Source organism: Pollachius pollachius, assembly GCF_949987615.1.
Source record: "Pollachius pollachius genome assembly, chromosome: 3".
In the NCBI taxonomy this organism is placed as follows: Eukaryota; Metazoa; Chordata; class Actinopteri; order Gadiformes; family Gadidae; genus Pollachius; species Pollachius pollachius.
This window is the reverse complement of record NC_136936.1, coordinates 1,020,229-1,033,653: the sequence shown is the minus strand read 5'-3', so window position 1 is coordinate 1,033,653 and position 13,425 is coordinate 1,020,229. Positions and strand designations below refer to the sequence as shown.

General features: G+C 38.7%; 2 protein-coding genes across 2 annotated transcripts in view; one reads left to right on the top strand and one right to left on the bottom strand.

Moving 5' to 3' along the window:
• The window catches only part of LOC307073126 (olfactory receptor-like protein OLF4), a gene marked incomplete at its 3' end in the record, with an annotated part of 29,720 nt that extends 16,906 nt beyond the window's left edge, over positions 1 to 12,814 (top strand). The window contains exon 2 of the mRNA XM_079732829.1: positions 12,499 to 12,814. Within this exon, the coding sequence (XP_079588955.1) occupies positions 12,499 to 12,814 (316 nt within the window). The remainder of the gene's footprint in view (positions 1 to 12,498) is intronic.
• On the bottom strand, positions 405 to 9,416 carry LOC307072290 (olfactory receptor 11A1-like; the record flags this gene model as incomplete). The annotated part of the gene is made up of 2 exons (XM_079731529.1): positions 405 to 987; positions 9,058 to 9,416. 2 exons carry the CDS (start codon positions 9,414 to 9,416, stop codon positions 405 to 407), a joined length of 942 nt encoding a protein of 313 aa, XP_079587655.1.
• Positions 12,815 to 13,425: the final 611 nt, after the last annotated feature.

The window sequence follows — 13,425 nt, the reverse complement described above, 5'->3', positions numbered from 1 at the left end:
GGTAAATATATTGTAGTTCAGTTTCAAAAGCTACAATTTGAGCGTGACTATTTAAGGAATGCCATAGCCATACATTAGCCCTTAGTGGATGAAATTGTGAAATTTTGTTCTAGTTGACATCAACGGCTTGTGTATGAGACCATTATGATTTAAGACTGATCCGCGCTCATTTCTCAGTAATCAGGGCATCTCTTTCCTGATTGGCTAGAGGAATTCATCTTGCCTGTCCATCACACTCTCTTAACAACTCCTAAATCGGACCTACCACACTTTTTAAGGCAAAAATCATTGACATAAAGTTGCGTGCAACTAATTGCAAATAATAAATGTACAAAAATGAACTATCCTACAGAAAGATGTGGGGTTCACATTAAGTATCATTCTTATCAATATATGTGAAGTTATTACAAAGTAATAACTAACTTCTTGCAGCAAAACTGATTTCTACACATATGTCTTATTTTAGATAACCTGAGTCCATAAATCATAGGGTTAAAGAGTGGTTGGATGGTGAGAAAGTACAGTGATAAAACTATACGCAATAACCTGGGAACACCGGTCATATTGAATCTACTCTGAAATATTTCAAAACAACACCCAAAAGAGAAATTGATCAGGGAGGCGATGTGGGGGGTGCAGGTACTGACTGCTTTCTGTCTGGTCTCTTTAGAACCAATGACACAAACCCTGAGGATCTTGGTGTAGGAGAACAGGATGGGGATCAATGGAACAAAAATGGTCAGAAATGTTGTAACAATTCCCCAAATATTATTTACTGTGGTGTCAGAACATGCAAGTTTGGTCACATAGTAGTTCTGACAGTACAGCCGGTCTATGGCGTTCCCACAGAGTTTTAAACGGAAAGTCAGAAATAGAGAAATTAGGAATTTGATAAGCGAGTACAGCCATATGAGAGCGATCAACAGAGCCACCTTGTTAGAGGTCAGTCGAGCCTTATAATGCAGAGGACAGCAGATAGCAAGGTACCTATCATAGGACATCAAAGCCAGGTTACACAACTCCACAGATGCATAGGTGTACAAACAGTAGATCTGTATGAAACAAAAGGATCTAGATATGGTGTGAGTGTCAGAGGTGATCTGCAGAAGGAGGAATGGAAATAGACCAGCGCTACCATACAGTTGATTAACCAACAGGCTACACAGAAACACATACATAGGCTCATGTAGGCTCCTCGACATACAAATAGTTAGAATGAGAAAAGCATTTGCAACCACAATCACAATGTACAGCATCAAAACAATCACAAAATATAAGTACTTCAGATAGCCCATGCCCAGGTATTCAGTCAGTATGAAATATGGAGACTGGCTTGAATTGACCATGATAACTTACTCATGTAGTAAGTTAATCACAGGTGATTAGTCTTTTACATTAATTCCTTCAAACTGAAAAATAAGGCTCATATCTGGTAACGTCTCTCATCTTGGACATCAGAAGACACTTTTCATCAAAACATTTTGAATGATACCGACACCTGACCGCCACACACTTACCACTCCCTCTGAGCCTAGAACATGACCTCACATCTTTAAAACTGTTTCAAATGACAGAGGGAAGATGTTCTAGACATTGTGGCCTCTGGTTTAACCAGGACCTCCAGTACGTTAGAGTGAGCTAGGGCTCTCCTCTGCTTCTATAAAGCTTCTCTCAACACCAGAAGCCATGGGAGCAGGACCTCTGACATCATCAACAAAAGACCAACTGGAACCTGCTACATGTTTTTCACGTGCACATTGGTGGCTTGTTGTGATGAATCAGTATGACCTACATCTGACCCCTGGGGAACATCAAAAGATGAAATGTTGTTGTACTATTTGATCCTTGTTTTTGTAAATTCTTAACTACTTTACCAAAGACTATAATAATAACTTCTGATAGTACTAAAAACTATTTCTTATTGTACATAAGGACTTCATATTTCTTCATATTGAACATATAAAGATATACATCATTTGTTTCTCTTCTAGATGTGCTCTTGGAGGAAACAATGGAGGCGTTCCCCAGGGCTCTGTCTGTGGAACCCTCCTTTTCCTTGTTTACATTCCCAACCTCTCTGTGGAACCCTCCTCTTCAACTATAAGAAACTAATAAGACCATTATTAATGGTACTAACCAATAATAATGGTAACCAGTAACAAGTTTCTGATAAGTGCTTATAAAAGTCTTATTATCTCACATTAAACAAGAAAAGTTTATGTGATAAAGTTTGAATACATTTGAGATCAAATGTAAAGTAGCTGTTATTGCCCTTATTCCTAAAAACAACTAGTTCTTCTAAATAATCTTTGAGTCTCAGCTTTCATCTGACACTTTGTGTAGATAGCATTATGGGGAAAATATAGTTTAAACATTGTTGTTAGCATTTAGCTTCTACCGGAAGTAAACCACATATGTAAAAGCACCTAGCATCTAGCCATTTAAAACAGGGGTTTATATGGTTTAAATGCCCGATATAGAACAATTATATTTCCAATAAGTAAACATTTTAGCGCCAAGGTAGCAAGGAGGGTAGTTATTGACGTTGTAAGGCTCCTCAACGTCCGAAATGGTTAGCTTTTGTGATAGCCGCCGTGGGCTAGAGCTGGTGATGTCATCACGCTCTAGCCTCAACCGAGGTCAATGAGACCAACTGAAAATATAAGAGGCGTGTATAGTAAACTGTTGATTTGGGAAGAAGTGTGTCTATATATATATATATATATATATATATATATATATATATATATATATATATATATTGAAAATCTGTTAATATATATTTGAAGATCAAAATGTGTTGATTTGTTAAATGTTTGAGTGAAGGTTAACGGTTAAAAAAGAACCAAGTAGTGAAGTCTGAAGTAATTGAAGTTTCAGAGAATGGGCTCAGCCGTCCTCCCAATGACTTCCATTGTAAAAAATAATATTTGAAAGAAGAATATCTTAAAGTTTCAAATATGAAAAAAAATGTAAATAGAAGCCAGTGATTCCAAGCTAGTCTGAACATTTAAATTGTAATAGAGTCTCTAGGTGAAAAACTTTGGAAGGAATAAGGTCCCGAAATTTGTACAGAATAATAAAGAAAGAAAGAATACAATTTAAGAACAACAATAGTTGAGCGCTGCATTCAGCACTCACCTAACTAGAAAAATTTAAATTAATTAACGAAGGTTAATGGTTTAAAATTGACAAGGTTACGAAGTCTGAAGTAGTTGAAGAGTCAGAGAAAGGGCGGGCGGCTCCACCGTCCTCCCATTGATTTCCATTCTAAAAAATAATATTTTAAAGGTAGAATATTCTAAAAAGTTTAAAATATTGAAATTTGAATGGTATCACGCGATTCCAAACTAATATGAGCATTTTGAAAGTGGGATGGAGTCTCTAGGTGAAGAATTGTGTAAGAATAATAAAGAAAGAATGAAAGAAGGAAGGCTAAGAACAACAATAGTTGAGCGCTGCTTGCAACACTCAGCTAATTATGAACTACATGAAGTAGTTTGTATGTTCTTTATGAATCTGTTGCTTTGCACAATATGAAGGCGTTATTATAAACTATACAGAGCTCTTCCATAGGTAGAAGTTCACATGTACTTTGTGTAGTAGTTAATATTTACAATATTAAAGTTTTACATAAACTATATGATGTAGTTATTATGTACTATATAAAGTAATTAAAAAGTACTAAATTAAGTCTTTACACTACTTTAATACTATAATTGGTACGAAACTTCACTTTGTCCCATTTTCCTGAGCTCATTCAGCCAACAAATATAAAGATAAAGACAGAAGAACCTTATGTAACTAGGGTGGAAAGACAAAACCATTAAAGATCTTTTTTTAGCCATATTTATCATGATATAATAAGTACAACTAAGGATTGAGGATATGACTTCTAGTTAAATACAGCTGTGTTAAATATCCGTTGTTAATAGTAACAGCCGAGCAAAATTGAAAGTCAAGAACACATTAATGGAAGATATATAAACATAGCATATAATTGTCATATGTAAGGAAAGATGTTCCACTTATAAACCTGAACTGCAGCCTAATTCACATGGTCAAAATGTCTATTGATAACCACAGAACATCCAGAATACTCAAAGCACACATTTCTCAAGTGAATTAAGGGCTTTCTTCAAAGCATATACCTGAAAAATCTTTAAAATTCTGGGTAAATGAAACATTTGGAGTCAAGAACACTAACGGAAGAAATATAAATATGACAGTTAATTATGAAGGAAAAATGGTTAACAAAGAAGTTCCCTTTAATGCCATACTGTGTCTGATTCTTGGAAACTAATGAGCCGGAATGTTAATTGCCTGATGAATTTCAGGTGCTGTTCAATAAATTGCCACTCATTTCTGTCATTGCCACTCATTTCTTAAATGAGTGGCAATGACAGAATGTCATGTTCAGCTTGTTCATAATGCTCTAATCAGGATTCAAACTCTAAACCTAAGGATAACCAGTACACGGCATTATCCCGTTTAGCCACTGACATTCCTGTACTGCATACAGCCTCATTAAAATGGTGAAAATGTCGATTGATAAGCACACAACATCAAGAAAACTCCAAGCACATATTTCACAAGAGAATTAGGGCTTTCTTAACCTCTTAAACCCGAGCGCCCCCGGGGGCGGGGGCAGCTGCTCCAACGTGTGCTGTAAACAGCTCCACCATGCTCCAACATGTCCATGGTGCATACCCACGTAACGGGAAGAAGCTCAGCTAGAAGCCCATGATAACCACTTTTTCCTAAACATAACACAATTCTAACACCAAGCAACTAATTGAGCCCGTAGCAAAACACGCAAAACGTGCATGCGCGCATTCTGGCCGCCGCCGATTTCGCTACTTCATGCCACCCACACAAACTATGTCCTATGAAAGCTGAGGCTCCACCGATTCCAATGATATCACTCCCATCACTCTACGACGAAAACTCACTGAACTAGCAGCCAAAGAAGAGCAAAATAAATAAAATAAAACATGTTATACAGTGTTTTACTTTTGATTGGCGAATGGTGATTTTTTAGATGGATTTGGGTCCCTCGATTTGACTGTCCCTCGACTCTATTTGCTCTGACGGTTCGGTAGAGGGGTCAATCATCCAAATTGACCAATGCATACCCAAGATATCTCCCCGCGTTTGACTGGAAGGTCAGCATAATTCGCGCCAGAAGCGCCGAGAACATTTTCAGAGGAGGCACTCCGGCTAGATAGAGACATACGCTCCTACAACACACTACTTACAACGTTTGCATTCCTAGTTACCTAGTAGTTAGCTAGTTATTTTGTATTTTCTTGCCTTTTTATTCCATTTGTTATTCTTTTTAAATAAATAATGGCAGGCAGGAGAAAGACCTATACGTTTGCGGAGGCATTTGCTATCATTACCAGCGACAGTGGGGCTACTGTAGTCCCTCTCGAGTCCTCGTCTGACGACAGTGACTTGCTGTTGCCAGAACTGGACACGGATTAATGGTACTGTAGGAAGTGCCAGGTCCATTTGTGCTTTACTTCCAAAAAGAACTGCTTCCAGCAGTGGCATGACAGCCCTTAGTGTATATAGTTACTTTTAATTGGTTAGTTATATTTGTTCAAAGTTGCTGCAAGCGTGTTATATATATATATATATATATATATATATATATATATATATATATATATATATATATATTTATCCATATAGTGATTGTAGTATTTAGCTGTGTTTTTACCGTTGTTTTTACAGTTTGGTTTTATTATATGTTGTTCTCAAAATTATCTGCTCCAGTTGGGGTCAAACATCATTTCAATTGTATGGTTTTCTTTGACTGGGAAAATGTATAGAGGTCTTGGTGAATTTTCAAAACAAGTCAAAACTGTTGAATTTGGATGGAATGAATACCTATAGTGATGTCAGTGAAATGAAATTAGTTTTGCAGTCTGGTACCTTAAAAAGGTCAAATGGCACTGATGGTGCCCAAAAGTGCCCAAATGGCACCATTTAGTCCGCCTGGACCTACCTGTACTAAAACCTCTCTAAAATCACTTTATTCACTTTATTAGCATTTATCTTGGAACAGGGTACTCATCAGATGTTGTTATATGTTTCCCTAAAGGTTCTGGGCTACTATCCCATAGTTTCAAGGTGGTATTCACTCTAAATAATGTGTTTTCTCTAGGCGAAAATTGAAAATTGACATTTCTTACTATGTTCTAGCTGAATTTACTCTGACACAGTAACATCCATATTGATTCTGACACTTCTGCAGCCACCTCACAGGTGATACCTTCTTTCTGAAACCAACTTTATTCATATAGCCCTTGTAGTTGTGGAGGCATACTCTATTCATTTTGGGCATGTCATTTCGGGCAGGAGGCCTGTGAAATACGCCTAGGGCTTAACAGGTTAAAATAGTACAGATCTGAAAATTTGCATTGTTAATGGTATCCACCTAATGATAGCCGTATGGTAGTTATACAATAACAAAATGGTCATATAGGCAAAATGGGTTGACTGTGGACGTTTGGCATTTCTATGAAATCGTGGGAAAAGTAAACATTTTTAGAGCAGAAGACTAGGGTGAAAAAGATGCATCTGATTTTAGAGATTAATATGATGAAAGAATTTTGAGTCAGGTCATTCTAGTAAGGAGAAATAAGGCTAGTTCATAATGTTTTTAAATAGCGCCACCTTTGGGTGCAGTACCACAATTTGGGTTTATGGGTAGTGGGGGGTATTGGTATCCACCTAATAATAGTTGTATGTTTTTTTTATACAATAACAAAAAGGTCATATATGAAAAATGGGCTAACTGCTCCAACTTCATTGGCTAATATTTCTCAAATGGAACTAAATAAAACAAATTCTGTTCGATGATTTTTGTGAGGCTTGGTCTAAAGATTTTATGTGGCGATTTTGGTGAATGTTTGAATATTTTTGTAGCCTGTGAATCTTTTTATCATGTTTAGCTTCAATATGAAATTGTGGGAAAAGTAAAAAATGTTAGGGCAAAAGACCCCGGTTTTATAAATGCGTCTTATTCTAGAGATTCATATTCTGAATGCATTTTGAGTCCAGGTCAATCTGGTGAGGAGAAATAAGCCTAATACATGATTTTTTACAATAGCGCCACCTTTGTGTGCCGTACAACGAATTTGGGTACATGGGTAGTGGGGGTTATTGGTAACCATAGATGCAAGAGTTTTCGACTTACGGTATAGGGAGCAGTATGACTTTTACAGAATTTGGGAAAAAAATAAAAACGTTACAGAAACAGAAACCCTAATGAAGAAAATATGCGTCAATGTGCAGACGCACACAGACGTCAATTAGGTAAGGTCCAGATTGGACCTTACCTAAAAAGCCTCGTTCTATTTCTAAAGCTCTGTGACCAATCCGTGCTGAAACACAAATATTGGAGTTCCATTAGAAAGATGGAGACAACTCAGCACCCAGAAGAGTTTCAACATTGATGCGACATGAGCTGGTTTATAATACACAAACAATATATTAATGAGTAATGTATATATGAGCTGATTGACTTACAGTGTAGGACTCTCAAAGATGTGCTCTGCTTGCCTTAGCGCCCACGGTTGGCCAATGGAAAGCTTTTTTTTTTTCACATTGTGCACCAATATCTTGTAGCATTGGATGATTTGTTTTAAACAAAGCCTGTTGAAATTCATGTCATTTATCCAATCAACTTATTTTTGTAATCACTGTGTATCACTGATGATCCACTGATGATATGTCCTGTAAATAGGTCAAACAACTACTCAAAATTCAAAATGGGTGAAAATCTGGTCCGGGCGTGAAGGGCGTTGAACACCTGACTGCTGAAGGCCCATTTCAACTCCTTATACACTTATATTTTATCTTTGCATATTTATTACATATTAGCTTTATTTTGCACTGTGGGTGGTGAGTACCACCCCAATTTTGTTGTACAAGTTTGCACAATGAAAATAAAATCTGTAATCTTCACCGACCCAACAGCCAATACGACCAGAAGCTGGTCAGAGACCTTTGTGCATGCATTCAACTGGAAGAAATACACATTTAATTGATATTCTTTCAATAAACTTTTTCAATAAACAACACATTTTATTGAACCATTATACTATCAACCTTAAATCAGCAACATAGGGAGATTAGAAAGATAATCAGAATGATGAAGGGCTTTGTAAAGGGGCAGGCTAGCTTATGTGCATCATAAAAATCAACGTCTGATCTAGCACTGAACATAACCCTGCCACCATGACTCCACTCCTATTAACCCTTACTCTACCGAACTTATCCCCGTTCAAAACCCCTACTGACCCTGAACCAGAACCCTGTCTTAACCAGAGGGCTAGGGAGTCGTATAATGTGGCCTGTGGAGCACTTGAAGACTTAAACTGGGATTAAGGACAATACTTAACCTTACAATAAGCATTTTAAAAGGTCACACTGACAATCGTTATCTTAGGGATCAATAAACAATAATCTCCTTTGCTTTACTTTTTGCAGACAACAACATTTCTACACATCTTTCTTATTTTAGATAACCTGAGTCCATAAATGATGGGGTTAAAGAGTGGTTGGATTGTGAGAAAGTACAGCGATAAAACTATGCGCAATATTCTGGGAACACCGGTCATATTGAATCTACTCTGAAATATTTCAAAACAACACCCAAAAGAGAAATTGATCAGGGAGGCGATGTGGGGGGTGCAGGTACTGACTGCTTTCTGTCTGGTCTCTTTAGAACCATTAACACAAACCCTGAGGATCTTGGTGTAGGAGAATAGGATGGGGATCAATGGAACAAAAACGGTCAGAAATATTACAAAAAGACCATAGAAATTGTTAACTGTGGTATCAAAACACGCCAGTTTGGTCACATAGTAGTTTTGACAGTACAGCCGGTTCATAACTTTCCGACAGAGTTTTAAACGGAGATTCAGACAAAGAGTTATTAGGAACTCGATAAAAGAGTAGAGCCATATGAGAGCGATGAACAGAGCCACCTTGTTAGAGGTCAGCCGAGCCTTATAATGCAGAGGACAACAGATAGCAAGGTACCTATCATAGGACATCACAGCCAGGTTACAAAACTCCACAGTTGCATACGTGTACAAGCAGTAGATCTGTAGGAAACACATGGATCTAGATATGGTGTGAGTGTCTGAGGAGATCTGCAGCAGGAGGAATGGAAATAGACCAGCGCTACCATACAGTTGATTAACCAACAGGCTACACAGAAACACATACATAGGCTCATGTAGGCTCCTCTTCATACAAATAGTTACAATGAGCAAAGCATTCGCCAACACAATCACAATGTACAGAAACAAAACAATCACAAAATATAAGTACTTTAGATAGCCCATGTCCAGGTAGGCAGTCAGTATGAAATATGGAATCTGGCTTGAATTGACCATGATAACTTTCACTCTCAGAAGAAGTTTATCACAGGATATTGGTCTTTGTTCCAGTTTAAGTACTATTGTTTGTCTGGTTGTCATTGAGAAGAATGTCCCTTTAAAACTAAAAATAAGTCTCATCTCTGATCCTGTCCCTCATCTGGGACATCAGAAGACAATTTCCATCAGAACATTTAGTGTGATCTCCACACCTGACCGCCACACACTTACCACTCCCTCTCTGAGCCTAGAACATGACCTCACATCTTTAAAACTGTTTCAAATGACAGAGGGAAGATGTACTAGACATTGTGGCCTCTGGTTTAACCAGGACCTCCAGTCCGTTAGACTGAGCTAAGGCTCTCCTCTCCTCCTATAAAGCTTCTCTCAACACCAGAAGCCATGGGAGCAGGACCTCTGACATCATCAACAACGACCAACTGGAACCTGCAACATCTTTTTCACGTGCACATTGATGCATAACTTCTTTATTGACTTTTTAATTACAGCTGCTACTCTTAAAAACAGGTATTTAACAAAGCTGTATTCAACTTTAAGTCTTATCATGATTATAAGTTGTACTTTTTATTTCATGATAAATATAGCTATAAAAAGAGCTATATTTGATTGCTCTGGGGGTTAACCCTGACCTTCACCCTTACCCTAACCGTATGCTAATTATATTTCAGACCTTGTGTTGAACTTTCTATAGGTCCATGACCTGGGGTTGAACATGCTATAGGTCCATGGGAATCATCATGCGATGTAGAAGATCAGCTTGAACTCAACATATTAGGTGTATGATTCTGGATTATACAAGCCAGTGGAAACATTTCCCATGGTGCCACTCCATGTTGTATAATCCCGACCAACTCTGGCATTGAAGTCCTTAAGGAGGAAGATTTTTTCTTCTTTTGGGATGGCTGACAGGATGTTATCTAGGCTGGCATAGAAGGCTTCTTTGATGTCATCTTGTGAGTCCAGAGTGGGAGCATATGCGCTCACGACAGTGGCCATCCGGCTGCTGTCCAGCTTTAGCCGGACTGTCATAAGGCGCTCACTGATGCCCTGGGGCAGTTCAGTGAGTTGCCTTACCAGGTTGTTTTTGATGGCAAAGCCAACCCCGTGTATCCTTGGTTCACCAGCAGGCCTGCCCTTCCAAAAGAAGGTATATCTTTTCCTCTCTCAGTTTCCTTTCTTCCGCCAGTCTGGTCTCGGATAAGGCTGCAATGTCGACATTGAACCTTCGCAGTTCTCTTGCTACGAAGGCTGTGCGTCTTTCTGGCCGTTCATTGGAATCATTGTCAAGAAGGGTGCTCACATTGCATGCACCAAAATTAAAATTAAATTAAAGTGTTCTCTGTTCCTATTTCTGACCGCATGGAGGAGATCCCACTGGATACGGCAACCCAGCCAGTAAGGTAGTGAGGCAGACAATTTTTAGGGATGTTGGGAGAAGGGATTGCACAAAGTATAGTTCTATATTTTATTTGTGTAGTTATATAGTTATTGTGCAATGATTAAGTAATTAATATGTACTATATGAATTAGTTACAATAAACAATATCATATAGTTATTATGTACCGTATGAAGTAGTTAATATGAAGTATATTAATTATTAATTCTAAATGATATGATGTGCTATATAAAGTAGTGAATCTGAAGGATATTAATTAGTAAATATAATCCATACGATGTAGTTATTATGTGCTATATAAAGTAGTGAATCTGAAGGATATTATTTAGTAATTATAAACTTTATGATGCAGTTATTATGTACCATATGAAAAAGTTAATAAGTACTAAACTAAGTCTATACACTTCTTTAATACAATAGTGGTACGAGGCATTACTTTGTCCCATTTTCCTGATCTTGTCCAGCGAACAAATATCAAGATAGAAGAACCTTGTAATGAGGGTGGAAAGGCAAAGCCATTAAAGCTCTGTTTATAGCTATATGTTACGCCGCGTCCTGCTACACGGTCCAACACCTTCATCTAGTGGCCGCTTGACACCACTGGTCCTCATTCTCCCGACACACCTGTCTGCAATCTGCAATATCCATTCCCTACTTCAGCCAGGGAACTCCAATCAGCCGGCACCAGTTCGTCGTTTACAACTTCCCAGTTCGTATCGGTCCTACCAGCATTTACTAAGATCAGTTCATTTTCCCTGTGCTCCTCGTAACCCTCTTCCCTCTTCCCTAGTTCTCCGTCCGTCACTCTGCCTACCTTTCGCCGAACCCTCGCCTGCCTGACTACCCGCCTGTCGCTGAACCCCCGCCTGCCTGACTACCTGCCTATCGCCGAGTCCTTGCCTGCCTGACTACCTGCCTGTCGCCGAACCCCCGCCTGCCTGACTACCCGCCTGTCGCTGAACCCCCGCCTGCCTGACTAACCGGCTGTCGCCGAGTCCTTGCCTGCCTGACTGACTCCCTGTTACCAAACCCTCGCCTGCGTGACTACCGCCTGCCTAGCCCCAGCTTGTCGTCTACCCCTTGTCCCAATAAATCGCACTTCCTTTCACTCCGTCTCTGCCTCCCTGTGTCCAGCGTTTGGGTCCCCTCGTCCTGTCCTTTAACACTATATTTACCATGAAATAATAATTACAACTAAGAATTAAGGATAAGACTTACAGTTAAATACAGCTGTGTTAAAATCTGTTTTAATAGTAATAGCTGTGATAAAGGTAATAAAGAAGTTATGCACCAATGTGCATGTGAAAAATATGTAGCAGGTTCCAGTTGTTCCTTTGTTGATGATGTCAGAGGTCCTGCTCCCATGGCTTCTGGTGTTGAGAGAAGCTTTATAGGAGCAGAGGAGAGCCCTAGCTCAGTCTAACGTACTGGAGGTCCTGGTTAAACCAGAGGCCACAATGTCTAGTACATCTTCCCTCTGTCATTTGAAACAGTTTTAAAGATGTGAGGTCATGTTCTAGGCTCAGAGAGGGAGTGGTAAGTGTGTGGAGGTCAGGTGTGGGGATCACACTAAATGTTCTGATGGAAAGTGTCTTCTGATGTCCAAGATGAGAGACAGGATCAGAGATGAGACCAAACATGTGTTCTGATACCACAGTAAATAATATTTGGGCAATTGTTAGAACATTTCTGACCGTTTTTGTTCCATTGATCTACATCCCGTTCTCCTACACCAAGATCCTCAGGGTTTGTGTTGTTGGTTCTAAAGAGACCAGACAGAAAGCAGTCAGTACCTGCACCCCCCACATCGCCTCCCTGATCAACTTCTCTTTTGGGTGTTGTTTTGAAATATTTCAGAGTAGATTCAATATCACCGGTGTTCCCAGGATAATGCACACACTTTTATCACTGTACTTTCTCACCATCCAACCAAACTTTAGTTTGGGGTCGGTGAAGATTACAGATTTCCGACTTTATTGTCATTGTGCAAACTTGTAAGTTTTTTTACTTTACCCTATAATTTATGGACTGAGGTTATCTAAAATGAGACAGATGTGTAGAAATCAGTTTTGCTGCAAGAAGTTATAGTTATTACTTTGTAATAACTTCACATATACTGATAAGAATGATACTTAATGTGAATCCCACATATCTGTGTAGGATAGGTCATTTTTCTTTTTTTTATTTGCACTTATTTGCACGTCACTTAATGTCCATGATTTTTCCTTAAAAGTTGTAATATGTTTGATTCAAGAGCTGTAAAGATAATGTGATACATTGGCAAGAAGAATTCCTCTAGCCAATCAGGAAAGAGATGCCTTGATTGGTCAGAAAGGAGCCAGGATCAGTCTTAAATCGTAATGGTCTCATACAGAGGGCTTCGTGGTCAACTAGGAACAGATATTCACACTTTCACCCACTTATAGCTAATGGATGGCTATGGCATTCCTTAACAAATCACGCAAATATTGAATCTGAACTACAACGTCTTTAACCATGCATTAATAAATGAAATACAGTATTGTTAATGTTGTCTTATATTTACCCATATCTCCTAGTAAACCAGTGGTTTTCACAGCTGTAGACACTAGTCAAACTATCTTAAGATC